The sequence below is a fragment of the Lagopus muta genome, chromosome 1 (assembly GCF_023343835.1).
Source record: "Lagopus muta isolate bLagMut1 chromosome 1, bLagMut1 primary, whole genome shotgun sequence".
NCBI classification, from domain to species: Eukaryota; Metazoa; Chordata; class Aves; order Galliformes; family Phasianidae; genus Lagopus; species Lagopus muta.
The window spans coordinates 174,185,608-174,212,557 of NC_064433.1; the positions used below are offsets into that span (position 1 = coordinate 174,185,608).

General features: G+C 41.5%; 2 protein-coding genes across 7 annotated transcripts in view; one reads left to right on the forward strand and one right to left on the reverse strand.

The window, feature by feature from the left end:
* Nucleotides 1–25,584, forward strand: part of FLT3 (fms related receptor tyrosine kinase 3) — a 38,712-nt gene extending 13,128 nt beyond the window's left edge. The window contains exons 2-24 of one of the 5 annotated variants that reach the window (XM_048933653.1): nucleotides 520–644; nucleotides 1,945–2,147; nucleotides 2,635–2,750; nucleotides 4,666–4,783; nucleotides 5,697–5,848; nucleotides 6,644–6,783; nucleotides 6,863–7,016; nucleotides 11,275–11,440; nucleotides 14,825–14,931; nucleotides 16,890–17,001; nucleotides 18,336–18,514; nucleotides 19,737–19,849; nucleotides 19,943–20,075; nucleotides 20,162–20,266; nucleotides 21,113–21,223; nucleotides 22,045–22,198; nucleotides 22,537–22,667; nucleotides 23,025–23,149; nucleotides 23,516–23,638; nucleotides 23,945–24,056; nucleotides 24,181–24,280; nucleotides 24,864–24,969; nucleotides 25,372–25,584. In XM_048933653.1, coding sequence (XP_048789610.1) covers nucleotides 520–644; nucleotides 1,945–2,147; nucleotides 2,635–2,750; nucleotides 4,666–4,783; nucleotides 5,697–5,848; nucleotides 6,644–6,783; nucleotides 6,863–7,016; nucleotides 11,275–11,440; nucleotides 14,825–14,931; nucleotides 16,890–17,001; nucleotides 18,336–18,514; nucleotides 19,737–19,849; nucleotides 19,943–20,075; nucleotides 20,162–20,266; nucleotides 21,113–21,223; nucleotides 22,045–22,198; nucleotides 22,537–22,667; nucleotides 23,025–23,149; nucleotides 23,516–23,638; nucleotides 23,945–24,056; nucleotides 24,181–24,280; nucleotides 24,864–24,969; nucleotides 25,372–25,503 — 3,017 coding nt within the window. In that variant the 3' untranslated portion in view covers nucleotides 25,504–25,584. Of the gene's footprint in view, nucleotides 1–519; nucleotides 645–1,944; nucleotides 2,148–2,634; nucleotides 2,751–4,665; nucleotides 4,784–5,696; nucleotides 5,849–6,643; nucleotides 6,784–6,862; nucleotides 7,017–11,274; nucleotides 11,441–14,824; nucleotides 14,932–16,889; nucleotides 17,002–18,335; nucleotides 18,515–19,736; nucleotides 19,850–19,942; nucleotides 20,076–20,161; nucleotides 20,267–21,112; nucleotides 21,224–22,044; nucleotides 22,199–22,536; nucleotides 22,668–23,024; nucleotides 23,150–23,515; nucleotides 23,639–23,944; nucleotides 24,057–24,180; nucleotides 24,290–24,863; nucleotides 24,970–25,371 lie in introns of those variants that run through there. The other 4 variants (XR_007374596.1, XM_048933654.1, XM_048933655.1 and 1 more) reach the window with 4 other exon arrangements.
* LOC125688121 (proteasome maturation protein) overlaps nucleotides 1–26,950 on the reverse strand; it is a 383,306-nt gene that overhangs the window by 236,142 nt on the left and 120,214 nt on the right. The window lies entirely within an intron of this gene.

The window sequence follows — 26,950 nt, forward strand, 5'->3', positions numbered from 1 at the left end:
GGCCGTGCTCTCAGCGCAGCTGTGCAGCTTCCCCGGTAGCGCGAGGCTGGGCGCGGCGGGAGCGCCCCCTCGTGGCCATATATCGCCCCTGCACCCGAACGAGTCCGCGGGCACCGAGCGCAGCTCTTATTGCCGAGCAGGGCGGACGGTTCCCTGTGTGCGTACCTCAACGTCCCTGTGAAATTCTAACTCAGTTTATGGCAACAAGAGGTCTATCTGACTGCAGTGAACCAGATTTCTCCTACCACATTCTGCTATGTTATGGGACATACTCTTGAAGTGTGGTGTGTCTGTGGTGTTGAAAGGTTCCCCAAATCAGTCTATTAGTCTTAATACACAAAAGCAGATACTGCAAATGCACATGCATAGTTAAGTATTTCTACTACCTGCCAGCAACAACAACAGAACAAAAGCTCACAGTCTGTCTGCAGTTTTGTTGTGCTTTATTTTTATTGAAATGCTTACCCCTGAGCAGAGAGATAAACACAATCACATTTGTTTTCTACTTCTGTTTTATAGTTCTAGTTATGACAGCCATGGCTTTCACTTCTGCAATGAATCAAAGCACGTCTGAGATTACATGTGCATTTATCAGACAAAGAGATGGAGCTTCAAGGACAGAAGGGACATCCGTATCTTCCAAGGTGATCTGACAGAAAGCAAGTTGCTTATGAAGTTTCCTGTTCACTCCAGAAATGGAATCATAGAACCATAGAATTGTTACAATTAGAAAAGACTTCCAAGATCATCTAGTCCAGCCCCCAGCCCATCCCCAGCATGCCCACTAAGCCACATCCCATAGTGCCATATCTACACATTGCTTAACACCTCCAGGGATGGTGACTCCCCCACCTCCCTTTTCCAGTACCTTACCATTCTTTTGAAGAGGAAATTTTTCCTAATATTCAACCTGGTGTAACACAAGGCCATTACCTCCCAGATACTTTCCCAAAAGCTTACAGCACCCTGACCCTTTAATCCATGGCGGTGTCACAATCAACTTCCCAATGACCAGTCTCCTAAGGGGTCATTTCAGTACACAAGCCAAAGCTGTGCTGTCCCTGTGTCTAATGAAGCAGAATATGGCTGTTATCTCTAGGTACCTTTCAGATCAAGCAAAGGGAAAAAGAAGGAGCAAGGAATGAGAAGCAGCAGAATCATACCAGGGTACCTGGTCAAGCACTGTGTGGGGCAAAGGAGGCAGCAAACCCCATCCTTTCATAACTGGATAAATGTCACCCAGCACAGTAAGGGAGACATCTAGGGCTGTTCTTCAGGGATCTGCTTACTTGACACCTCTTCCTGTAGCTAAAGACTCCATTAGTCTACCATCAGCTATGAGTGCTGCAGAACTTTCCATTTGCAATTCACCGTTAGCAGTATGCACTGGTGAGGAAATGAAAGGTGTGCAGTCACCCAAGCCAAACATTCTCTGCGCAGTGAAGCCCACAAGGAGCTGAGGTCTCTCTGGATGCCATGATGGCAAGTGGTAGCATAGTAAAAAACATTCTGGCCCTTTCATTGAAGTCTCAAACAGAAAGTTTTCATTATAGTTCTTCTCTGTCCTCCTGTGGTCCTGCAAGAAGGGAAGCAAAAATGAGAGCAAAGAATAGCCGCTATGGGAAATGGTAATGTTTCTGGCTGACGTTGCTTTGTGATGGCCTTTTATAGAGAACAGAATTAACTAATGCAACATGAATCCTAGTGAGCTTCCTTGTGTAGTAGAATTCAATATATTTATGAATGTTTGACAGTAGGAAAAAAATCAGAGTATGATGAAGGTGTTATTTTAGTGCAGTTTCTATTTATATTTGGGGTTTAGGAGGCATTGTTAATTTATGAAGACTTTTCCAGAAGAGCATCCTTTAAAAATATTTGAATATGAAATAGCAAACAAAGCTAATGGCTACTGAATACACAACAATTTGTTCTCGTGCATTGCAGATCTCTAACATTTTGGAAGATCTCGAGTGCCATTTGAATTCTCAGGGAGCAGAAAACATCTATGAACCGATTAAAAAAGTGGAAGCTAATGTGTTTGAAGATATTGAATTAAGAGTGATAATGAACATTTCAGAGATCATTTCATGCCATTGGTTTTTTAAAGAAATCCAAGCTTGTGAACCTTCATTGGATTCAGATAACCAGTAAGTTGAGTGATGTACTGGATCAAAGAACATGGTAGGGATCATTTCTCTTAGGATACAAACATATGTTCTGCGTGACTTTGCTTGTGTGTAATTCCACGTTATACATTGACTTTTTAAGTCTTATCATCAATGGAAGGTTATTGCCTCCAACTGCAGGGCTCCTGGGCTGGGATTGTAGGTAGAGAACTTCCCTGTCATGCTCTCCAGCTAAGTCCATCCTTCCCAGAGCTCAGCATTAGGCACACACTTGGGTCCTTGTGGTTGTAAGGTCCTATGGTGCTGCATGTATAGCAAGATAGATTAAAACACTTTATGGTAAAGGGTGTAATGTAAATAATGAGTACTGTTATCTCTGAATAGTTTTTCATGCTATCAAGCACTAATGCTATCATGCTATCAAGAGCTAATGGAATATATACTATTATTGTGTCTGCAGCATATTACCTTCCAGATAACAAAGATGACTTTATCTCCTGTTTTATAGGTATGTTACTTCTTTGTCTTTTTCTCAAATAAGAGAAACACAAGCTGGAAAATACACTCTCTCAGTCATCAGTAAAAACAGCAATTACACCATCACTGTTCCTGTTCTCATCCGAAGTAAGTATGTCTCAGACAGCAGGATTCACTCCACCAGCAGGTCCAAGAGAAGAGGCTTGAGTTCACCAAAGCAGTCAGGCTTCCACCTTTTTCATGTGGCATCTCTCTTCCCAAATGCCTCTTCTCGTCTGCTTAGCCTGTGCTGGGTGCCACTTCTTTCATGTTATGTGTTTCAAGCACCTTCCTATGCCTGCACAGGACTTGTGGCTGCCTTCAGTGGCTCGAGTCAAAACCACAGACTGCCTTACTGCATGCAAGCCAGCTTTCACTAGTTGATAACAAGCAAATGAGCAAATGAAGATGTAAATGTGCAACAGCCCTCTTCTTTCCGCTTAGAGATTTCCCTCTGTGCCAGAATAGGCAGATAAAGGATGGCTGTTGTATGCTCTCAAAGTTTGGGGGCTGCCTTTTTCTTGCATCTGAATTTATTTATTCTCAGTGGTCTCTGGGTGAGCCCTACAGCTGCTCAGCACAGAGATGCACGAGGAGCTGACACTGAAACTGCTGAGCCCAGCAAGACATGGCAGAGCTGCAGCTTTGCAGATTTGGTTGGATTTCCTCAAGGTCCACACAGGGACATCCCCCAGGCAAAGGCAACTGCTGTAACAAAATTCAGTTTCCCATTTCCTACTAGAGTTGTCCAAGAACATTTTTTTCAAGACTTGAAATGATTTTTTTTTTTAACAGACAGGAAATAACATTGTTTTGTCTGTAAAGGCCCAAATTTAAATATAAAATTCAAAAATTATAAATGTGTTAAGGAAAAGAAAGCAAAAAATCAATCCAAAGAGCTAAAATTCTGACAGAGTTGCTAGGACTAAGCCCCTTTAGAGATAGATTTAATAACAAGCATTATTACTTGCCTTGTTTCTAATATACTGTGTCTAATCAACATTTAATCAACCTTTTAATGCCTTCTTTATTTGCTATTAAAATATTTCTTCTAATGGACATTTTTTCACTCTCAGATGCCTTATTTGTCACCTCCAGTTTCTCCTTATTTTATCTGAAGACTTCTTGGGTGTCCTAATTACAATTTTAAGAGCTTCATTGAGAGGACAGGGTATTAAACTTTGATTAAAATTTACTTTCACTACCACATCAATTAGGCTTTAGAGGTAAAAAATGTTATTACATGCACAAGTGAGAGCAGTTCAAAATAGTCTCAGTAAAGATCTTTTTCATATCAATTGCTTGGGTTGCATTATCTGCTCCTGTGAATCTAATGCCATAATTACATCTCATAAAATCCTTCAGGCTAGATGTGAACCCTTCAACTGAGATGTGAATCTCTGTAGGTAAAAAAAGCTGTCTGGGCCAAGCTTATAAGAGGGGAATGAACAAGAAATTAAAAAGCTACAAGTATTAGTTTCACCTTAATGTGTCACTAAGCATGGCTCTAAAGAAAATGTCAGTCTCTCGAGTGGAAGTCCTAATGTAAGATGACCTACATGGAGAAGCCTGCTGCTGATCAGAAGCCGTTGTTCCCCGCTGTTCCTCCATTGTGTCTGACTTGGACGTGACAATCTTATCTGGGGATGCTCCACCAAAGGCCAGGGGCTTGGGATGTGGTTTCCAAAGGTGTCTCTGCTCCTTCCCATGTGACTGGCAGCCACATCTGGTTAACACCAGCACATTAACACCAGCATAACAGCAAGGTGTTAGCCCCAGGATCATTATCTGGTGCAGGTCACTGATAGTGGGAAATGTATTCATTTAGCAAATCAAGACAGAAAAGCTGCTGAGACCAACCGTCAGTCTGCTCAGGGCTGAATTATTTCATTGACCCCAGCAGTGAAAACTCATGAAAGTAAGTTCCATCTCTGTGACTTCAAGTACTGTGAAATAAGCAAGGCACTGTTAGCTCAATAATTATTATTTCAGCATTTTTAAACAGTTGCATGATTTTTAACAGGTAAACCAGGCAAACCCTATTTCATGATACCTGAGAAACTGGATATAATAAAGTGCATATCACAGAGCTACCCCCAGCCCTCTGTGAAGTGGACATTTTGCAAAACACATGAAAAGAGGTACGGCACAGGTTTTTATGCATCGTGAACTTCTAGACTGAAAGTTTACCATTTTCTGGTGAGGAAAGGAGAGGCTTTGTAGTGTTGGGTCTGCCTGGTGAGTTGGCTGTATAATAAAGAGCTTTGGGTCAGCATGTTTGCAGGACGCAGTGGGCTCTGCTGGGCTGCACACCCATGTGTATGCATGACTCACTGTTGGAACGTGGGAGCACAGTTTTCTTAGAAATGTTGGCTGTTGCACTCTTTTGGAAACCTCCAGCTCTTGGCTTGGAAGTGTTGTTCCAGATCTTGGCATTGTAATGTCACCAGAACAAATCAAAAGTGTCTCCTTTTTCTCTAGTTTTTCACTTTAAAAAGAAATACGCTTGCATTAAAGCTGGGGAGATGTCACAAGGGATCATATTTTTCCTATCTAAATGATTTTTTTATCATTCTATTATCATATTTGATTGATTCTTCAACTGTGTGAATGTGCTCAAGTAAGCAGCACATCAGCTCAAAGAAAACAGACTGCAGTGTGTTTCGTACCCTGGCCATAGGGAATGCCTTTCTCTGCTGTGTGGCAGTTTGGGATCTGGGATTTCATTTCTGCTGGATTTGGAGCAACTCCCATCATCATGAATTCAGGGAGATGATGTGAAAGGCCAACCTATATGATTTCGCTGTTTAGTTATAGAATTACCCATTCATGCATCATTTTGAGTATATTCAGGTCATTTCAGATCATTCTTATGGCTAGGCTGTGACATTTTTATTTTCTTATCTTTGCCTTTCCGAGTTCCTCTTTATTCTGCAGTGTAAGATCCAATTTTCCCACTATTGTTTGCATATTCTCATGGCTTGGAGATTTATCAGATTTATTCACTGGAGGTTACCCAAATGAGTCAATGAATAATTGTGCTTGCAATTACAGCTGCCTTAATAAAATGCATGAAGAAAATGGAGAAATAGATGGCTTACAGAAGGTACAATATGAAGTATACCAGAGTGAATTGTTTGAAACTTATATATGGTGCTGTGCAGCTAATGACCTGGGCAGAGAATGCACCAACCTCTTTACTATAGGTAACTTCCCATTTAGGGTTTTTATATGTGTGAGCTGGATCCTGCTGCTGGAGTTCGTTGCACTGCTTGCCTGAATACCCTTTATGGACTAAGTTGTTTGTAACCACTGGAACAAATCTCACAGTGAATGCAATTGCTCTGTCTTGTATTTTATATCCTAAATTGTTATAGCTATTTGTGGTCTCTGTAAATAGCACATTGCCTTTCTAAAGAGCTGTCATCCATTTTTGCATGCTTTTAGGGCTCCGTTGCAGCGAATGTGCTTCAGAATATCCTTAAAATGTAAAGTTTTTGTTTGTCTTTTTTTTTTTTTTTTTTTTTTTTAAGTAAGCCTGACTGGAGCTAAACATCGTAAATTATGACAAGCATTTGGTTTGAGGCATCTAAATCACAGAATCACAGAATTGCAGAATGGTCCAGGTTGGAAGGGACCTCAAGATCATGAATCTCCAACCCCCCTGCCACATGCAGGGCCACCAACCTCCACATTTAATACTAGACCAGGCTGCCCAAGGGCCCATCCGATCTGGCTCTGAACAACTCTAGGGATGGGGCATCAGCAACCTCTCTGGGCAGCCTGTTTCAGCAACTCACCAATCTCATAATAAAGAACTTTCCCCTAAATCCACCATATTTCCTGATTTCATGGTTAATGAGTAATTTTCTCAAATTCTAATTATCATTACAAGGTAATAATGGATATCTGTACAGAATTAGAAGAACAAACATTGATTTAAATGAGTATTTCTCTAGACAGAATCATAGCTGTTGTTTTGTGACTGTTTCATTTTGTAGATTTAAGTGAAAGACGAGCGACACCTTCAGCTGAGTTACTTCTCAAAGTCGGAGAACCATTGCTGATCAGATGCAGAGCTGTTTATCGTAATTACAAATTCAGAATTAATTTATCTTTTGAAAACAAAGAAGCGCCGCAGGTAAGAAAGCAGTATGTTTTAAAATGAGCAACACTAGGCACCATCAGCTGATTAAAAGGAAATTTCTGTTGACGTCTAGAATCGCCAATTCAATGGGCTGGAGTACCAAACAGACCACTCAGCCACTCGGGTCCAGTACGTGTTTACTTCAGCAGCAAGAAAAGGCGACAGCGGACGTTATACCTGCTCTTCTACAGCTCATCCAAATCAAACTGCTCTGGTTACTGTTTTAGGTAATTCCAACCCCAGTGTTAATTTTGTCCCTGGACTGGTTGCTTTGCTTTGTTTTCAGTATAGTAGTTGCTTGCAGGTGTGCAACACATGTTCTTGGCAGTTTCTAAGAAAAAGTCCTGTTTGCACATAGTGACAGACCAGGAAAGCCAAGAGATTAATCTGAACTGAGTCATTCAGGTTCCTGACGATAACAAACTTTTTCTTTCCAAACTGCTTTCCAAATAATTCTCATTAACAGACAGTGCTTTTAGAGGTGAAATGAGCAGGCGCTGCTGGGAGGTTTCATGGTTATTTCTTGAAGCACAGGCTGGGAGTCAGGTCATGTTGCTGTAGAATACTCCCAGCCTGCGTGACACAAAGCCACGGCAGCTTTTTGTGGGGACACTAAGCTACTGGCAGCTTTGCCCTGGGGCTTCTGGGGAGAGGAACCTCTATGCTACCAAGTCAGATTTTGGCAGCTGCAGAGCATACAAATATCTAGGAGAAAGTCCTTTCAGAACACACCATTTCTGGAGCTGGCCAAGAGTATGATGAGCATGACTTGTCCTTGTATTCAGCTATTAGTGCTCCATATATTAGTTTGGCCACAGTCTGGAGACCACCAGCTGGTCTCAACTACCGTGATACAGAATTGTTCTGCTATGACTCCACCCTGAGTTTTGGAAAGTTGTAGCCATGATCTCAGTCTCCTCACCACGTCCTCCATCTGCCTGGTAGGGAATCTCCACTCCACCTGCAAGCATGGTCCCTTCAGGGACTCATTGCTGCAACACAGCAAAAAAGCAGATAGAAAGTTTGCATCAGGCCTGATTTGGGTCTACTAGGAAGCAATCAAGCAATTGCAAGTCTCTTGGAGGTGGCTTTCTCACCCAAGACACAGAAAAAAAGAGAAAGGTCAATTTCCTCTTATGGCAAGGGAATGACTGACAGACGGCCATTTGAGTTTGCCAAACTATTTAGGGAAAAGAAAATCTGTGAAAGAATTCTAGTTCAGTTACCTGTGGAACTAGTAGCAGAATGAAAACTTTTGCATGAAGTGTGAACAGTGCACAAAGAGATCATGAACAGCCCATAACCACAGAGCTGGCAAACTGCCTAACAAGAGAGATGCTGCAGCTGTGATGGTAGGAAGGGAAACCTGAAGCTCCAGAGACAACTGCTGCTGTGTTACTGGCTGGTCTATTTGTCTTCTGCTTCTCAGGCACTGAAACGAACCATTCTCCTAGCACCGAGCTACACAAGGCCTGAAAGTTCAAACATACCAAAAGAAACTTCATTCTACTTAGGCAACATGTTAATCTAAAAGCCAACAGTCTTGAAATTATCCCATTACAGCCTCAGAAGCAAACCTGATTTCTCAGGTGGAGACAATATACTAACTAGGCAGAGATCTGGAAATAAGGCATAAAAAGGAAAGCTGTAGCCTGGGTGGTGCTGCTGAAGTCAATGTTGGGAGCCATTTTGTGACAGCAATGTGTGGAGTTGGGCTATTCTCCCCAAGAACCAGGCTCTGTGAAGCACCCATCTGATCTTAGATGTAGCTACTGTCAGAGTTTGCAACGCCTAAGCTAGGGGTGATAGGAAGTGAGAATACTTCCCTTGGTGTCTTCAGAAATGACTTTTCCAGTGCAACATCCCCTTTTCAGCTTCTGCCTACTTCTGAGCCGGAAGTTCTGCAATGATATACAATAACTGAGTGTGATACCTGGTTGGGGCAAAATCCTCTTCTTTCTCTAGTACCAGTGCTCGTTTCAGAAATACCAGCTTCTTGGATCCCTGAACTCTCATGTCTAAGCATCACATTGACAGGAGACATGTGAGTCACTCCATGAAAGGTTGTACATTTGTAATGTAAATTTTGTTTTCATTACATTTTTGACCTCATTATTCCAAACTATGGGAGTTTTACCTTCCTTAATACCACTTCATGCTTGTGAAACCTCTGTGGACTCCTTGGCTTTGCTTTGAAAAGATCTGTTTGCTTACATGGTGGATTAATGAGAAGAGATGTTACTTACCTCACACTTCCCTTTCCAAGGTTATACAGGGACATCACGTGCAACACTTCTATGTGTCACAGCTTTTAGCCTGATTTATTAATTACAGCCATTGCCAGAGTGAATCTGTGCTAGCACACCAAGTCAATTTCAACAGTGATACGTACAGAAATTTCATTCAGATGTCTGTGTTACAGGGTAGCAACCTCTGAAATGTTTGGTGTCCTACTTTCAGACCGTCACTGTTCATGAATCTGCATCTATAGCTACACTGGGATTGGTGGTGATGTAACTTTACCAAGAAGTTGGGGCACTCTGCATTGCCTAGGGAGTTTGCATAATACAGCTACACTGATAGATGATCTCTAACACCTCCTAGCCAGACACATCTCGCCTGCTCTTTGCTACTCGATACTTCAGCAGCTTATCTCATCCTCCTTAGTTGGTCAAATCAGGCAGGGTGCTTAGACACTGAAAGCTAAACAGAGATCGTGCCAACAACTGCAGCTGCAAGGCTCTGTGTTCCTGCAGGTCTTATCTTCAATTTCAACCAGTGCTGAATAAAGAATTTTTAGCAGCATGCAATCTGAATTTGGGAATATGCAAGATATTTTGTAACATACATTAAGTTTCAAGTAGCATTAAACAAACGCAATAAAGGCAGTGGCACAAAAACTTTGATTCCAGCCTCAAAAATTTCAGCTCACTTCTTTATCATTAAAAATCATGCTCATTATTTCTCTGGCACGAATACTTTCAAACGTGCCAAGAAAAAAAAAAAAAAGTAAGCCAAGGAAAAAATGAAAGTGCTGTTTTCTTTCTGCTTCAAGAAAGGAACTACTCTTTCTGAGTGTTTTCCTCCTACTCCAGAGTCCCTGTGTGCACTCTGGAGAAAGCCTTCACTCTTGACAAGCTGTATTGTTAACACTTGTAAACAGACAACCTTGGACCTGGAAAGATGAGTTCCAAGGGAGTAATCAAAAGGTGAAGGTCTAATTTATTAAACCAATAAAACTTTAGCATAAAAAGGAGGATAATGGTCATGAATAGGATTGCTTCTTGTTTTAAAATACTGAAATTTTTGTGGTTTGTATGGGAGTTTCCAGATAGTATTTTTTAAACCAGTCAGTTAGACAGACAAAACATGCCAAAATCAATATAGGGTTACAACTGAAAGAAAAGCACACTGACGAGAAATCCCACTCTGTTAATACTTCTACAGTGCAGTTTTTTCACCAGGTGGCTGATTTAACACTGACACAAGTTTCCCCTAAGTCCAAACTGAACTGGACACAGGTCTAGGCAGCCTTGTCTAGTTGGACCTCCTCTGAGCATCTCCAGAGCTCACTAACATATATGATTCTGTGATCTTCACAGAGCTGATCCTAGATCTGCTGATGCAATTAGGACTGTTGCCTCCCACATATGCCTGCTGTTCATTCTCTTTGGGTTGGATTCATTGCAGCTCATGAGACATCTAGCTGCAGCAGTGACCTGGTTCCTCCAGCAGTCAGTGGCATGAGTATTTCCAGAGAACATTTCATTATATCTTTGTTATCTTCTGTTCAAGGATGGGATATATCCAGACATGCCCACCCCCTTCCACTGAATGTATGAGAGGTCCAAACAAAACAGCTTAGGTGAGTCACTGAACTTCAGACAGCTCTATTTGGTGAAACCAATCCCACCCAAGCAAGGAAAAAACAGCAGTACATATTCAATGCACACCTTCAAAATGCTTTCTCATGTTCTTTTTGCCTTTCATAAAATAATTTTAATTTAGATGAAGAAATAAGTGAACAGTTATAAGACTTATTTACAAAATCTTTAGCTCATTTCACAGAAACAGAGACTATTAACATCTGGTCATGCTGGTGGTGCTGCGTGGTTTTGTTCCGTTAGATGCAGCTGCTAACACCTGGAACACACAACTAAAGCAAACAAAGAAAAAATAATGGAGTTACTGGACCTGAGGTTCTGTAGGGTGGGTAGAGCAGAAATGTTGGAGCATTTTGGAAGGGCTCTCGTCTGATCATATCTACAGCTCCAGCAGATATCACACAGACTCAGGCCAGAGCGCAGTGACATCACTGCAATGCCACTTTTGAAGGATTATCTTCTTTTGATTAACAGGATGCCTTTTGTGATGTAACGGCGCCTTTTTTCACTTGTGACAACTAAAACAAAAGACAGATGTCAGAACCCATTCATTAAGCAGGTCAGCCTTTTTAACACAGTATCAATATTATCTCTTTTTCAGAAAAGGGATTTATAAATATAACTGACTCCAGAGAAGATTTTGAAATTGGTGATGAAGAGTTTTGCTTTGAAGTTAACTTTACAGCGTATCCACCAGTTGAATGCATGTGGCTATTTTCCCAGAAAACATTTCCATGTAAGCAAAGTTACAGTGAGGATGGACACAGGTACTGGAATATTTTGATATAATTTCAAATGTTTTCATTTTATGTCTTATTATCATCCATATTTCACACTCTCTTTGTATTTTTTATATGTGGATGGGTCAGGTGATAAAGCCATGTTAACTAATGGTAGTCCAATGGTAGTTTGGCTTTCAACAGCAATTTGTTAAATGATCTATAGAATCTCTTTATTCTCCATGAGATAATAAACCCATTGGTAAATTATGCAACTTTTCAGATTATATATATTTTGCCATTCTCCTCTCTGATATGATTTTTCAGTTACAGCTCTTTTGCGATCTCTTTTGAGATCACACTGGACCTCAAGTTCTGTATGTTCCCCTTTCGTCATCCTGTTCTTGATGATGTTCCCGGTATCTTTGCTGTTGCTCAAATCAAGCCCAGGGCCCTGTAGTTTCCCAAGCTGCCTTTAGATCTGTGCAGCTCTGCCTGTGCCACAGAAACATACCGTTCTGCTAATTACCTAGGTCATGGTATTCTTCCATTGTTGCAAAACATGTTGTGAATAAACCTGTTATTTATCTACCTTTTCTGTTATTTCCTAAAACAAAGTTCTGGCACAAGTCCTGTTTAAGGCTAATGTTTTCTCAATTCCCCAGGCTTTCTAATCTCTTGATAAGATTATCTAATTTCCTTCAGAGTTTCTTTCAGAGTAGTCCCACACTTTCAAGGTAGCAGCTCTTATTCACCTTAGTGAAAATAAATAATTTCTTTACATATTCTTAACATCTCCTTTAAACTGTGTCACAGCCTTGATTTCACTTTTTTTGCTTCATTTCCAAAATATTTTTGATACATCTGATCATATCTACTAGCTTCTCAAGTCGTCTTCACAACAGACTTGCCTATTTGTTGCATCAGAAGGGTATTGGAGTCAGACCTCTGCATGTTTCAGAGACAGTTCAGTGGAGATCAGTAAACTGTCATCTCCTGGCAGTGGCCACAGGAACTCTGTCCCTGCTGATAAAGTGAGGGCTGTCATCAAACTTCGATAATGTTGGTGACTAATCTGTATGCCTGATGTGGGCTAGGCAGGTCTGTTCTTTGTGGTCAGGACTGATTTTGGAAGTGAGGTCTCGTGGGGCAGCCATGAGAATTTGCTCATCCTTGCCCGATAATACCAAATTTACTTGCTTAGTGGCTCTCATGGACTTGTTAAGAGTAGGAGTCATTTTTTCTTAGACTCTTGGCAGCTAATGTAATTCAATCCAGATAAGAAGGTGCTATAGCATGAGCCAACAATAACAACTTGGAAAGATATGACATAGCTTAGGTAATCCATTAATCAGAAAAGTGCAGCTTCTGGTGGCCTCCATGCTTGCATCACCCCAGACAACTTCTGTGGCTCAATGAGGCTGGGGGACTGCTCCCACCTGTGGCCCCACACCACTGGAGCTTGCCCAGTGAGAGATGGGGGTTTTGTTCACCTTGGTGTCTCTAGAAGCAGCAAGAGGAACAAGGTGAGGGAATTCTGCCTATAAATTGTAGCACTGTAGGTCTGGACATAATTTTAAAGCAGAAGATTTCTCAAAACAGCACGAAAAATATCAACACATACCTTAACATACTCTGAGTCTAACTTTGCTCATTTTAGTTGACTTCTGTGTAATTCCATCTTTTAACACTTCTACTTTACTCCTTTCATATCCTTTTTCATTTCCTGTTTTTCCCTTTTCTGATTTCTGTCATTTCCTTATCAAGCTATTCTTTCTGATTACAGACCACATTGAATTTTATTAATTAACTCTGACCCCTTCTTTAGCTTTTGATTTCAAGTCTCAGTGATTCATTTCTCTATCAATGGCCTTATGTCTTCACTGATTGTTTCAAAATTCCCATTTTTTATCTGCAACACAGTTGCCTCTGCAAAGGCATTTTTTATCTGCAAAAGTTGCCTCTGTGTTCTATCGCACTGATGATTTTCACTTCCCTCCTAAGAGCAAATGAGTTTTCATATACATAATGACTTCTGTTGGATTTATATTGTCTATCTCACATCCCCAAAGATTCTCAGATAACTAAGACATTCTTTTCTAATGATTTTCTCATTACTTCATTAGGATTTAATCCTTCAGACCTAGGATTTCAAAAGCAGCGAACGGTTTGTGGTTTGCCCTGTCTTTGAGGCATCTTAAAAGGGATCGGACCTCAGAACAATCCCTTGAGTTTCAGGGACATCTTTGAGGCCTTTTCAGATTAACACATTCAAAAGCCAGTAACTCAATATGGACATGTTGCATTCATCAGAAGGCAAAATTCCCAGTTGTTTATGTGCAAGTTTTCTTCATTAGAATTGTGTGGTAATACTTGGTGTCTTAGTTCTTGCTTGGTATCATGCTTAATGAGCAAGATCTTGCTTTCTCTTACTTTTTCCATTGCCAGTATGGTCTTTAAATATCTACTTCTAATTCCCCAGGAAAATAGAGTCATAGAATCATAGAATATCCTGAGTTGGAAGAAACCCACAAGGATCACTGAGACCAACCCCTGACTGCACACAGCACCACCCTAAATCCAAACCCTATCTCTGAGTGCACTGTCCAGAAGTTGATGAACTGCAAAAGCTGCCATTTAAATCTGACAATTATTCTGACAAAAATAACCTAACCAAAAGGACAAAAATGGGATGCCAACACTGTAAGGTGATACAGTTCTCTCTCCCCACCTCTTCCTCGCTCAGTAGGTCAGTCATGCTCAATCTTTATTTCATTGTAGTCCTCTGATAATAGTTTCTGCTCAGGGACTTCTTGGAGCTCTCCCTCACTGTTTCCACTGTCACAAGCATCTTCCTTCAGGTTTCAGACTTGGTTTCTTACCATCCATTGGACCACGGGCCACAGTGGTTAGCAGAAGTCTGCCTCTTGCAGAAATATCTCGATATTTTCTCTCACTGAAACTGACCTTCAGATGATGAACTCATTTTTGAGTTTCCATTAGACCTTCTGATCTGGAGAGGTTTATCTTGCATGATCCTAACTATCTCACTGCTATTTTGTATTAGTTCTTATTATCAGCTAGAAACTCACATAGAAATCCTCCAGAGAGTAGAGAACTTGAATCTTTGCTATCTTAGCATCTGCACCAGGATGTGTTATACACCTTGTCTTCCAAAGGACTGGTCACAAAATCACAACCCTACGTCCCAGATGCACTCAAAGAAATATGAAAAAAAATTGCGAGGGAAATTTGTACTGCAGGGAGAAAGAAATCCTCCAAGATATTTACATTCTTTCTGGATTAATGTTAATAATTTAGTCTGGATTCATCATTAGAAGGCGTTGAATTGTTTCAAACATGTATATGAATATTGACTGCATCTAGAATCTTTTTTCAAGACAATCTTTTGTTCTTTTCTTTGCTTCACAGCATTTCATCAAAGTTCTGCAATCATCAGCACCGTTCTGGAATATATGTATTTTATGCTGAAAATGATGATATGGTCATGACAAAAAAATTCACTCTATACGTGAGAAGTAAGTGAGAAAAGAATCCCTGTAAAGACGTGGCCAAATCTGGGAGGGAAAACCTTGATCTCTCAATTAGGTTTTATCACTGATGTAAATGGAGGTTAGATGTTGCTTTACACTGCTGCTGTGTCATACAATAGAAGAGTGACAATTAAATGTTCATTACCTCCATCCATTTTGAGCTTAGGTGGCTTAAATCTCAGAGTGATCTCTGAGTAGAGACTGAATTCTATGATCTAATGACCTGCCTGGTGAATGAGGGAAAGACTGTTGACACTGACTCCCACAGTATTCTTCTGGAGAGCTGGCAGCCCACAGTTTGGATAGGTACACTCTTTGCTGTGTAAACAACTGGCTGGAGGGCCAGGCCGAAAGAGCGAATGGAGTTAAATCCAACTGGTGACCAGTCATGAGTGGTGTCCTCAAGGGGTCAGTACTGGGGCCTGTTCTGTTCAATCTCTGTAGTGATGGCCTGATGAGGGCATTGAATGCACTCCCAATACATTTACAGATGACACCAGGTTGGCAGGATCTGTCAATCTGCCTGGGGGTAGAAAGGTCTTACAGAAGGATCTGGATAGCCAGGTTCTATCTGGGAGAGTTTTTGACCTCCTTTACTTCATGGCAGAATGCAAGATAAGCTGTGCCCTAATTTAATGGGTAGAAGTAAACCACTGGGAATGTCCCTACTATCAACATAGCATGAGGTGACTACCAACAGGAAAGGTCAAGGTTCAGTTGTTATGCAGGGCTGGTGAAAGAACATCCAGCATGGGGATAGCTTTGTCCCAGCCTTAGTCCAAGAGATCATACTGTGTGCTGTTAAATATCTCCATATCAGGGGTGGGCAAATTCTCCATTACATGCCCTCTTAGCCATGAGCATCCTGCTGGGGTCATCCAAGCTCGCAGAGGAGACATGTCCTTTCTCTGACCAACACAAGCAATGTGACCCATAAGCACTCAGCACCATTCTCCATTCTCAGTGCCTGGATTTCATTAGTGCAGCGTCGTGTGAAGAGAAGCATGGTCTTACTTTGTGTTCTTCCATTTTTAGCAATAAAGCTGTGGAAATGAAATGGTAAATACCAAGGAAGAGTCCACTTATCAAATCAGAGGAGGAAGTCATTTTCTTTTTTTCTCCTCCCCTTAGTTTACTGTCAACAGAGGGGACAAAATAAGAGAAATTAGTCATATACTAAAAAAAAAAAATAACATTTCTAAAGAAAACCACAAAGCCTAGGAGCCCTTTGAAATACAGTGGCTGTATTTTAACCCTACAGAGACAGAACATATGTGACTGCTGGAGAGATATATAGTGAAAGGAAGCACACCCATTAGGTGGTAGCACTTTGTGATCAGTTTATGTCTTTTTTGTTGTTGTTTACTGAAGACATTTGTGAGTTAGAGCAGTCAGTCTGGGGACCACTTGTCTTGTAGAGGCTCCATAAAGGCTGCACCACCTTAGACATGCCTACCTGCAGCTGAAAGGCGTGCACAGTCTTGGTTGGTGTGCTTGGTTGTCTCCACTGTGAACCATGGCTGTAGCTTCAAACATTGTTCCATGCTGGAAAGCTGCAGAGCAGCCACCTCCATGCACATTTTATGTGAGCCAGACTACCAGAAGTGGGCTGTCAGGGCAATGCTGAGGCTGAATGCTTTCTCTCAGTCAGAAAAGCAGAAGTTAAGATTTCCAGTTTTGGCTCTGCTGCTGTTTTGGTTTGTCTGTGTGCATGTAGAGAAGTGGCTACTGCCCTTGCCCACAGCACAAGGCACAAGGCACAGGGGCTAGAGGAAGGGGGAGAGCTGAGGGCTGCAGCGAGCTCCCATGATGGCATCCAGGTGGGTTATTTTGCAACCACAGAAGCAGACTGGGGCCCTGGCAGATGTAGTGTTATCACATAAACACAAAGGTTGTGGTTAGCAGAGCACTGACAGAAGTTGTCTTGTGTCATCTGGTTGCAGGAAAACCTGAAGTAACAATGCAGTTATTGTTCAAGCAGATCTCTTGCATCGCTGACAGCTATCCAGCCTCGTCCTGGGTTTGGAGGAACTGTCCTGACCTGAACTCATCCAAGTAAATAAATAGTCTTCTCTGTTCAATTTGTTGCAAGGAGCGTATCTGAGTGATCCTTAATTAAATGAAGAAAATGAAATACTGTGGCCCACTCCAGGGGAATTACTATCACCAAAATTAGGGAGATTTTTCAGTACTTTTTTTGGCACTAAGTAAAATCTGTAAGGATGTGTATCCCAGGCTCTTCATACCGAAATATATCCTATCACCTCCTCAGACATATATCTACAATCAAAGCTGAGGGGCATTCAGGGAATGTGCTAGTTAGTATGGGTTTGATTAATTGGTTAAGCTTTGGCTAATACAGCTGTTGCAATGACCTGTAGTTGCTAAAGTCAGTGAGAGTGTTTCCATTTCCTTTATTTATTCAGGGCAATGAGTGAGGCCCTAAAATTTCATGAGAAGCTGAGACAGCATTGAGCTGTTTTATGAATTCTGTAGCTTTTATTTCAGATGTGCCAAAAACTAATAATCCCACCGTTGTAGAAGAGCACCAGGTCAAATCATCTTTTGGAAGATTATGTATAAAACTCCAAGCATTTCAACTAGATATGAAAGAATTACGTAGACAACTTTCTCATCCGTATAATTGCAAAGGCTTCCAAACATCAATCTGTTTGTGTAGAAACTGAAGAAGAAAGAAAACATCCAGCTAGAAGGTTTCAAATTTTCCTTAAAGCAGCTTTCTGGAAAAAGAAAATGCTGAAGTTTTTTCTTTTCTTGAGAACTTCCACAAGTAGAAAATAATCCTATATGCAGAGCTTTATTTATTAACTCACCTATGTTTTTTTTTTATGTGGACGGGAAGTTAAGCAGTAAGTTACTGAGTGATAGAAAAGAAAAAGTGGAAACTTTCCTTTCACTCAAGTATAAGTTTCTGTATATCTACATATCACATCTTAATAAGCCATTCATGTAGGATGGATGCTTTTCATTTTAGACCTCGAGTGAGAGAAACTTGTGGCTGAAATTGCATCTCTTTTATGGAAGGAGTCAGAACTTTTGCTCTGAGTTCATGCTATATTGGCTGCTTTAGTAGCAGCTCAAGTGGCAAGGTAAAGGTACAAGCAGTAGGAATGGAAGGAGAGTGTGAACCCAGTGTGGGAGTAGAAAGCCCATTTAATCCCCTGCCTACCCTGCCACATCTATCACAAATACGTGGCACTAGAAACTACTCTGAAACCTCTCTCTAGCAGTGACAGAACAAAACAGTTCATCTGTCCTTATCTTCCTCCCTTCCAATGCAGATGTAAGACTTGTTTTGAAACATCCTACCTTCTCTGGGAAAAGTGAGTGCAAGCCAAAAATCAGAACTGTACTCCTTTGTTTTCCAGCTGTACTGAAGAAATCAAGGAAGGGATCCAGAACTTCTTGCCAGAAAGGAGATCTCTGGGGTCATGGATTTCAAGCAGTATTTTAGATGTAAAGGAGACAGCAACAACGTTCTCTGTTGAATGCTGTGCAAGCAATTTGGTCGGCTCCAACTGCAGGAAGAGCTTCATTAACATGTCAGGTACCAGAACTCAGTGTTTTAGTGCAGAATTTCATAACTTCATTAAAGCTGTCATGGTAGAACCTGCAGTATTTTTATCTGGCTAAATGGCTGGCCCTAAGGGTAAAACACAAGCACTGTGTGCATGCGGTGTGGGGAGTGTTGGGTGAAAGGGAGATCTTGTCTAATCCCAAAGCATAGAACCCCTTCATTAAAATGAGCAGAAATCCCACAAGAGTCAGAAGTGCAGGATGGAATCATGACAATGCTGGAATCTGCTTTTTTTGTTTCCTCTCAGTAATCTCCACCTGGAAACAGGAGCTTTGGGAAAAGCTGAAGCCATGCTGGTAGCTGATGGCAAGTGCTGGCTCTTGCTCCTATCCTGGAGGAGGCACATGGGGAACAGATCCCTGGTTTGGGATTTGCTGTGCCATCTCTCTTCTTGTAAAGCCTATCCGAGATTGCTTGCTTGTTGTCCAAGAAAATCAACATGATTATTTGCCCATCCACTTGACATTTGTTACTCTACGTACATCCCATAGGGCAAAATACTTCAGTTCCAGGAAGCACGCTCTGGCACTTGAGAAATGCTTTGAAGCATTTGAAAGCACAGAGCTTTCCCTTGTCATGGACAACCAAGCTGTTTGCTGCTTTTGATCACAGTTGACATAAGCTGTGACCACTGATAGAATTTGAGCATTTATGTTGAAATGGCAATAGAAAGTAAGCCTAATCCTTATGCTCTTAGAAATTACCAGAATATGAAGGCAGACCTCATGTAGCATTTCCTCACCAAACAGTGCCTTTTTGTATGACCTTGGCTAGGTAAGAGATTTCCTTTCTGAGCAGCAGAAAAGTTTGCAAAGCAGGTTTTGTGCAGTCCATCCACTGATGCTGGTGCTTTGGTATCTGACTACATTGCTTGGGGGAAGATGCAAAGAGAGAAAAGGGAAGACGAGAAAAGGAATTTTTTACTTCTGCTTATGCTCACAAAGTCCAGCCCCTGAGATGCATTGATTCATGTAGCACGTTTCTTTAAAGGAAAGCAAATGTCAGAACTACCCACAGCTGAGTGTTCCCTGCCCAGCTCTTTGCTCTGCTTGTGTCTCCGTTGCACTCCCAGCACAGAGGAAGCTCAGATGTGAAGTGGCTGCAAAAGTAAAAGCAGCTAAGCTGCTACCAGCTCTCCTTGTGCCCTAGTCACAGTCTCTGGTCAGTGGGTAGTAACATTTCTCTTTTAAAGTTGCAGGAACTGTTTCTTCCCTGCCAGACAATGCTGCACTCTGCGTTTTTGCTGGATTTATCTTCCTGTTGATCATTTTTTTGTGTGTTCTCATTTGTCATAAATACAAAAAGGTAAAAATAAGCATCAATACCTGTCCCTTCATCTTTTGTTCCTAACAGGCTGTTCCTTCTCTAAGACATTCTCTGCATTTTTTCCTTCCCAAGCAATTTAGATACGAAAGCCAGCTGCAAATGATTCAGGTGATTGGACCATTGGATAATGAGTACATCTACATTGACTTCCGTGAATATGAATATGATCTCAAATGGGAATTTCCCAGGGAAAATCTGGAATTTGGTGAGCAGTCCTCAAGGCAAACCATAGCATTGGAGTGGCAGCCTGTGCTGTATCGACTCATAACACTGGTTTATTGTGTCTTGCAGGACAGGTTCTTGGTTCTGGGGCTTTTGGGAAAGTGGTGAATGCTACAGCTTATGGAATTAGCAAGGCAGGAGACTCAGTGCAGGTTGCAGTCAAAATGCTAAAAGGTACTCTAAACTGTGGGAGATTTTTGCAAGCAGTGATACACTCTATTGACTCCAAAGCAGAAGCAGTGAGGAACCTCTTTAAATACACTTTCAGCAGCTAGGCCTCACAAAGGCTTGGTTCCTAAACCTTTTTATAATGCTTTTAAAAGCATGTTTCAGATTCAGAAGGTGTTGCTGCAAAGCTTTCTTCCTGCAGCATGTTGCATTTAGTTCTAAGCAGAGAAGATCTGTAGTGTGTGGGAAAGAATGGAGCTGTTGCATATGCTCTGCCTCCTGTATCTGAGCAAGCTTGTTTGCAAAGCCTCCAGCAAATCTTCCTATAACCCATTCTTGAGGGCACAAAACCACTTATTTCCGTCCTTCTTTGTAGGACAAGTATCTTAAACTTCAGGTTCTCCTTGCTGCTTTGCTCTGGCTATCCTCCCCTCCTATAAAAGCAGTGTCCAGAAGTGAGCATCCCTGCCAGCCAGCAGAATTCACCTGTTGGCCTGCACAGCCAGTACAGCCTTCCAGCCCATTGCTCACATCCTTGTACCTGCTTTGCTTCCTCCATCTACTGCTTGATTGATGTCTTTATTGGAATCTGTCTTGATTATTCCAGCTCATGTCTCCAATTCACTGAGCCCACAAGGACTGAATACTTGCTGAAAAACAAACCTGAAGGTATTGTTGAAATACACTATGGCCTGCTTAGGTCATCCATGCCACACTTTTTTAGGATGTCCCCAAATTAACTGTGAATACAATTCATTTAAAATGAAGATTTGAATGTGACAAAGCATCACAACCATTTGCATTTATAATTCTTGGCTGGAGGTTTACAAGTCTGTGTAATTATTCTCTCAGAAAAGTCTGACACTTCAGAAAAAGATGCTCTGATGTCTGAACTGAAAATGATGACTCACATTGGAAGCCATGAAAATATTGTGAACCTGCTGGGAGCCTGCACTGTGTCAGGTAACTTGCTCTTGTGGAAAGGTATCAATTAAAACCCTTAGACTAAAGAAGGCTCCGGAACAGAAAAGAAATATTAAAATTTGATAACTGGCAGCAGTATTAAGAAATCCAAGACTTATTTAATCAGCTATATTATCACTAATTAATTAATGAGTGGCTAGTGATATCATTGAGGATATTGCCAGGAAGTTGAGCTGAGGCCAACCCAGCAGTGGATAGGAGCGGATGGACTGGGGCTGAAGACAGGTCACTTCAGGAGAAAGAGCAGGATTTTACCAGTCTGGATCATAAATGTCCATAAATTCTTAGTCATTCTTTCTGAGCAAGTGTTAGACTTCAGGGGTGAAGTGGGGCCACTCCAAGCATCCTTGGGCTGTTCGTTCTGCTCCTGCACTCTTGTAAGGGCCTTCCTCTGGGGATTGGAAATATTTTTCCTTCCTTTGTATATAAATGAAAGGCCATAAGTCATGATACTCATTCTTACTAACAAGACAATTAGCAGGGGTCACCTTTTGTTGTTGAGAACTGTTGTACCTTTATAGCTTGTGCCTCCTGCCCAGTGCTGTTGGCATAGGAAAAGGTCTTCATGCCTTCATCGGGATTTGAAGTCCACCTTGAGAGATGGACCACAAGGGAAGTTCAGTTGCATACACTTTCCAAAGGGATTTCCACCGGTGTATCTGCAGTTCATTTACCTGAGTAGGGGAGATGACTGGGATATTTAATACAAATCAATCCTGGAGGAAGCTGGGCCATTCTTAAGACTTTCATGGAGACACTGCTATAGATAGCAGAAGATGTTTCCTTTTCAAATATTTCAGGACCAATCTACTTGATTTTTGAGTACTGTTGCTATGGTGACCTTCTGAACTACTTAAGGAGCAAGAGAGAAAAATTTCACTGGACTCTGACTGATATTTTTAAACAGCACAACTTCAGTTTCTATCACAATATCTGTTTGGACCAAAATTCCAGGTAAGATATTCAGCAAAGTTTAATACTTTGCAGAGAGCTTTTCTGCTGCATTCTTAGCTGTACTGTGAACAGGTGTAACTACTGAGTTCTTGAGAGTCTGCAAGCTTTAAGAAGCAAGGCCTTGAAAAGAACTGAGATTTGATTCTTCTTAAAATGTTCCTATCACTTATCAAAGGACCAGAAATCTCTTGTTTCTCTTGTAAGTTTTGAGAAAACCATGTCTATGCTCAGGTTTTTGTTAGTTATAATGGATCATGCTATTTCCCTGTAAAACAGTTTGCATTTAGTAGATTATTTTTGCCACTGTATAACCTTGGAAAATCTGTCACTCTTACCAGGAAGGGAGCTCACCTGAAATATGATGTGAACATGGATCTGTACAGAGAGGATGAACTTAAAGTCACACAAACAAGCCAAAACATAAATATGACCTCTGGACCAAATGGGATTGCACTCTGCTCTGAGGAAGGTAATAGATTAATTGCTCTTATCTCTAGCAATTCTGTTATTATTGTATTTATTATATTATTGATCTAGCTTGGCTACTCAACAACACAGCAGGTCCCATTCTGTTGTCTACCTTCCTGTCAGAAATGTATTTTGCCGGGGAAGGACTTAACAATTAATACCTCAGGGTTATGTTTCTGGTCATGATATACATGGTATTTGAGTACAAAAATATTTTGTCTGGGCAAAGAATGCAAAAGGTGAATGCTCTTCTTATTGTTGTTCTTGGTAGGAGAGGTGAAAATCCTATAACAGCCGATAGAATTAATCAGGGAGTAAGGGAGGGTATGGAAAATATTGTTCTGGTTATTTTTTACAGATGAAATAAAGTGTGCAAGCAGACAGATGGATGAAGATGAGGATTTTAATGTGCTCACTTTTGAAGACCTTTTATGCTTCTCTTATCAAGTTGCCAAAGGAATGGAGTTTCTTGAGTCCAAATCGGTAAGGTGAAGGGCAGCATAATGTTAAGATAGAAAAGACAGCAAAAACGCGTCAGCCTGTTAAAATGCAGACAGAGGAAGAGAGCCACACAGTGGCAGACTTGAATTAAACCTCCTTCCTCAGCTCTGTAGCAAAGACTGGCTTGCACTTGTAAGCACAGCCCTGAGTAAGAAGCAGTGGCTACACCACACGCTTCTGCCTACCCTGGCACTGTCCTCAGCCAGGAGGAACCAGGGACTGCCCAACTTGCAGAGTTTCAGAGGAAAGGGGCAGTGATTCACAGAGCCCTGTGCGAAGCCACAAACCAGGTAATTTTTTCCCTCTGATACCAAACGCTGCAGTGTTAACCCACCCTGTCCCTCTTAGTGCATTCACAGAGACCTCGCTGCCCGCAATATACTGGTGACCCGTGGGAAAGTCATGAAAATATGTGACTTTGGCCTTGCCAGAGATGTAATGAATGACTCCAACTACATCGTCCAGGGCAATGTGAGTTTATGAGTGCTCTATATTTTTCATGGTATTTTAAGAATTATAAGGAACCAAGAAAAGGGAAGTCTTACATTTTCAAATTCTCTTTAGAGCTGTAGACAACTGTATAAACAGTGCAGAAGTCTCACTTCATCTGCCTTTGAGAAATGCAGATTCTTAGTTCATAATTAGCTAAATTAAGGCAGTGATTCAGAGAGAGGTCAAGCTTTTAACTTGTTTCTAGCTGAGCAGTGAGAGCTACAACAATGCGCACAGTGAGCCTGTATCATGGCATGACCTGCCTTCTTTTCCCCACCTGCACAGGTTCGTTTACCCGTTAAATGGATGGCTCCTGAAAGTTTATTTGAGGGGATGTACACCATGAAGAGTGATGTTTGGTCTTATGGAATACTGCTGTGGGAAATATTCTCTTTGGGTGCGTTGGGTGGTAACGTGGCAAAAGAGCACTGCTTGCCTTTGGCAGTTCATCAGACTCAAGCTGTATCTGCTCTTGTGGAGTCCATAGTCCTGAGTGCAGTTTTCCTACCATATTTTCCCAGGTGTAAATCCTTACCCTGGCATTCAAGTTGATGCGAACTTCTACAAATTAATTAAAAGTGGATTTAAAATGGACAGACCTTATTATGCTACAAAACATGTGTAAGTGGGCTTTTTTGGTTGTTTTTTCTTTTTCTGGATTATGCACAGAGTGGAGATTTACGTTTGCTGTGTCACTGCTTGTATGACCTCATATTTATTTTACACTGTATCTTGTTCATAAAAGTTGAAGAAGGTGGGATCTTTCTCTAACTCTGAAAAATGCATCTTGATCATGTAAGTTTTATCCTGAAGCAGAAACCGTTAGAAAGACAATTCTTGTCAGACTCAACCTGAATCTGTTCTTGTGGGCTCGATAGTCCTGAATGCATTTTGCCTACCTTTTTCTGTGTGGAGGCTGGAAGACAAGGTTAACACACCAGTACATTCCAGCCAGTGTGAAATCCTGGCCTCAGTCCTGTGATGAAGATTTTGCTAAGGACACCAGTACAGCCATGTACTTCATTTCACCCTTTTTCCTCATCCTTTCTTTGTGCTTTCCTCTGATGCACTGTGTTCAAATCTGCCCTCTCTTTGGAAAGTCATCCTGGTGCCCTGCATTCCCATCCAATATCTGCATTTCCATGAAGGCCCTTACCAGACTCCAACAGCTCACGTATTTTCTATCACCTCCTTGCTCCCACAGCTATTATGTGATGCAGTCCTGCTGGGCACTGGACTCCAGAAGAAGACCCTCATTTTCCCAGCTGGTTTCCTCTCTTGCCTGTCAGCTGGTGGAGGCAGAGGGAGCAGTAAGTAAACACAGAAAGGAGAAAAACCTTATTTTTGGAGAGGACCCATAGATTACAATGATCTGGTTTCTCTTTTTGTAGTGAAACAGGCTGCCCAGGGAAGCAGTGGAGTCCTAGAGGTGTTCAAGAAACGTGTAGATGTGGCACTGAAGGACATAGTTAGTGGGCATGGTGGTGATGGTTGGACTAGATGATCTTAGAGGTCTTTTCCAACAGTAATAATTCTATGATTCAGTGAGACGTTACAGACCTGAGCATGGCTCTCCCATGGTGCACAGGAATATCTCTTCTAGGAGGAGGTCTGCACCCTTCCAGCGCCTGCTTCAGCATGAGAAAAGCAGTTCTCTGAGAACAGTACATTCTAACAGAAGGTATCCTTTCTTTCCTCTTTTCAATCTCTAGATTTACCAGAACATGAAGAAAACTGTTTCTCCACCCAAATCCAACAACAAAACTAACCCAGGTGTATGTAAGGATGAGGAATTTCTTCTGTTCCCAGCTCTGCTCCAACATGAAGAGCTCATTTCATGTTGAGAAATGAATGGGGTTTGACCTCAGTATTTTCCTAAGCTCCATGTAGCACAAATGCTTCACTTCACCACTAAGAAGATGTTATCACCTATTCACATTTTTGGTGGGGCAATCCATGTTCATGTTACTTTGAGGAGAAGACACAGCAATTCATTTCTTTGCCTTCAACAAGCATGTCTGTAACAAGACAGGTGCAGCTGTCTTTTAGCCGTCCCTCTGTGACCAGAAATCTCTTTGCTGGTTTTATGTAAACAGAATCTAATCAATGCATTGGAACTGAGGCTGCTCTCAACATAATTCAAACAAACACAAAAAAAACCTGTGGTTTTTTTTTTGTCTGAGCACAAGCTCAGACTGTGCATCTAAAGGGAAATTGTGTGAGGTCCAGAACACCTTGATCCCTGGGTGTCAGTGAGTGCTGGAAATAAGGCCACTTAAAACTGCCAACTTTAGAAGCCTGAGTTTTAGAATACCAGCCTTAGTTTACAGGGAACTATAAAGCTGAGTGTGTTTGACTGTCCTGTCCTGATTATCTCAATTGCTCTGATTTCCCAATAGATGCCCAGTTCAGGTGAGTTCATGTCATTGAGCTTTAGGTACTTAGGTGGGTTCCAGCCACCCAGCTCTGCACTTGCTGGTGAGAGTCATGCACTCACAGCAAGTGATTCTCTCACCTAAATAAGCACCTACAGCAGGCAGAGGAGGGCAGGACATGACCCTGCTACTCCCTAGTCTAGAAAACTTGGATGACTGCCTCCAACTGGAAGTCTCACGTAAACTGAACTACAGCTAATCCTGCTCTTCAAGCTTGGTGTGTTTTAATATCAAGTAAAAAAATAACAGTTTTCTAGAATTTGTCCACTGTAGCAAGTTAGGAGTGTGGTACCACACCCAGCTCCCAGTGGTCAGCCTGACTGCATAAACTTGGCTGCCACAAGATGAGAGCACATCTCTAACTTGCTTTCAGATTCCCAGGACAATAATCAGAGCCTCAGTATTTTTTTAATACAGCTAAAAATACACATTATTGTCATGGTGGGGTTTGGGGATTTGTGAACATGCCTTTCACAACGTCTAATTGGATGCATTTGTCTGTACCTCAGGGAGCTGAGGTCAGAATATACTGGTTAATAATTTTGTTCTCAGTAATATCTTACAAAGTCTCAACTGCAAATAGTATTTCCAGTGTTACAAATTAATGAGTGTTTGGATAGAACATGCTATCGTGTAAACCAAGCTGCTCTTTACTAACGCTGCCTGAAAATAATTCATGTTTTAATACAGCACTTGTGAATTGTATATTTATGGAATCATAGAGTCCTTAGAGTTGGGAGGGACATTTAAAGGCCATCTAGCCCAACTCCCCTGCAATGAGCAGGGACACCACAGCTTGATCGGGTTTCCCTGGTCCCAGTCCAGCCTGCCTTGAAAGTCTCCGTGGACGGAGCAT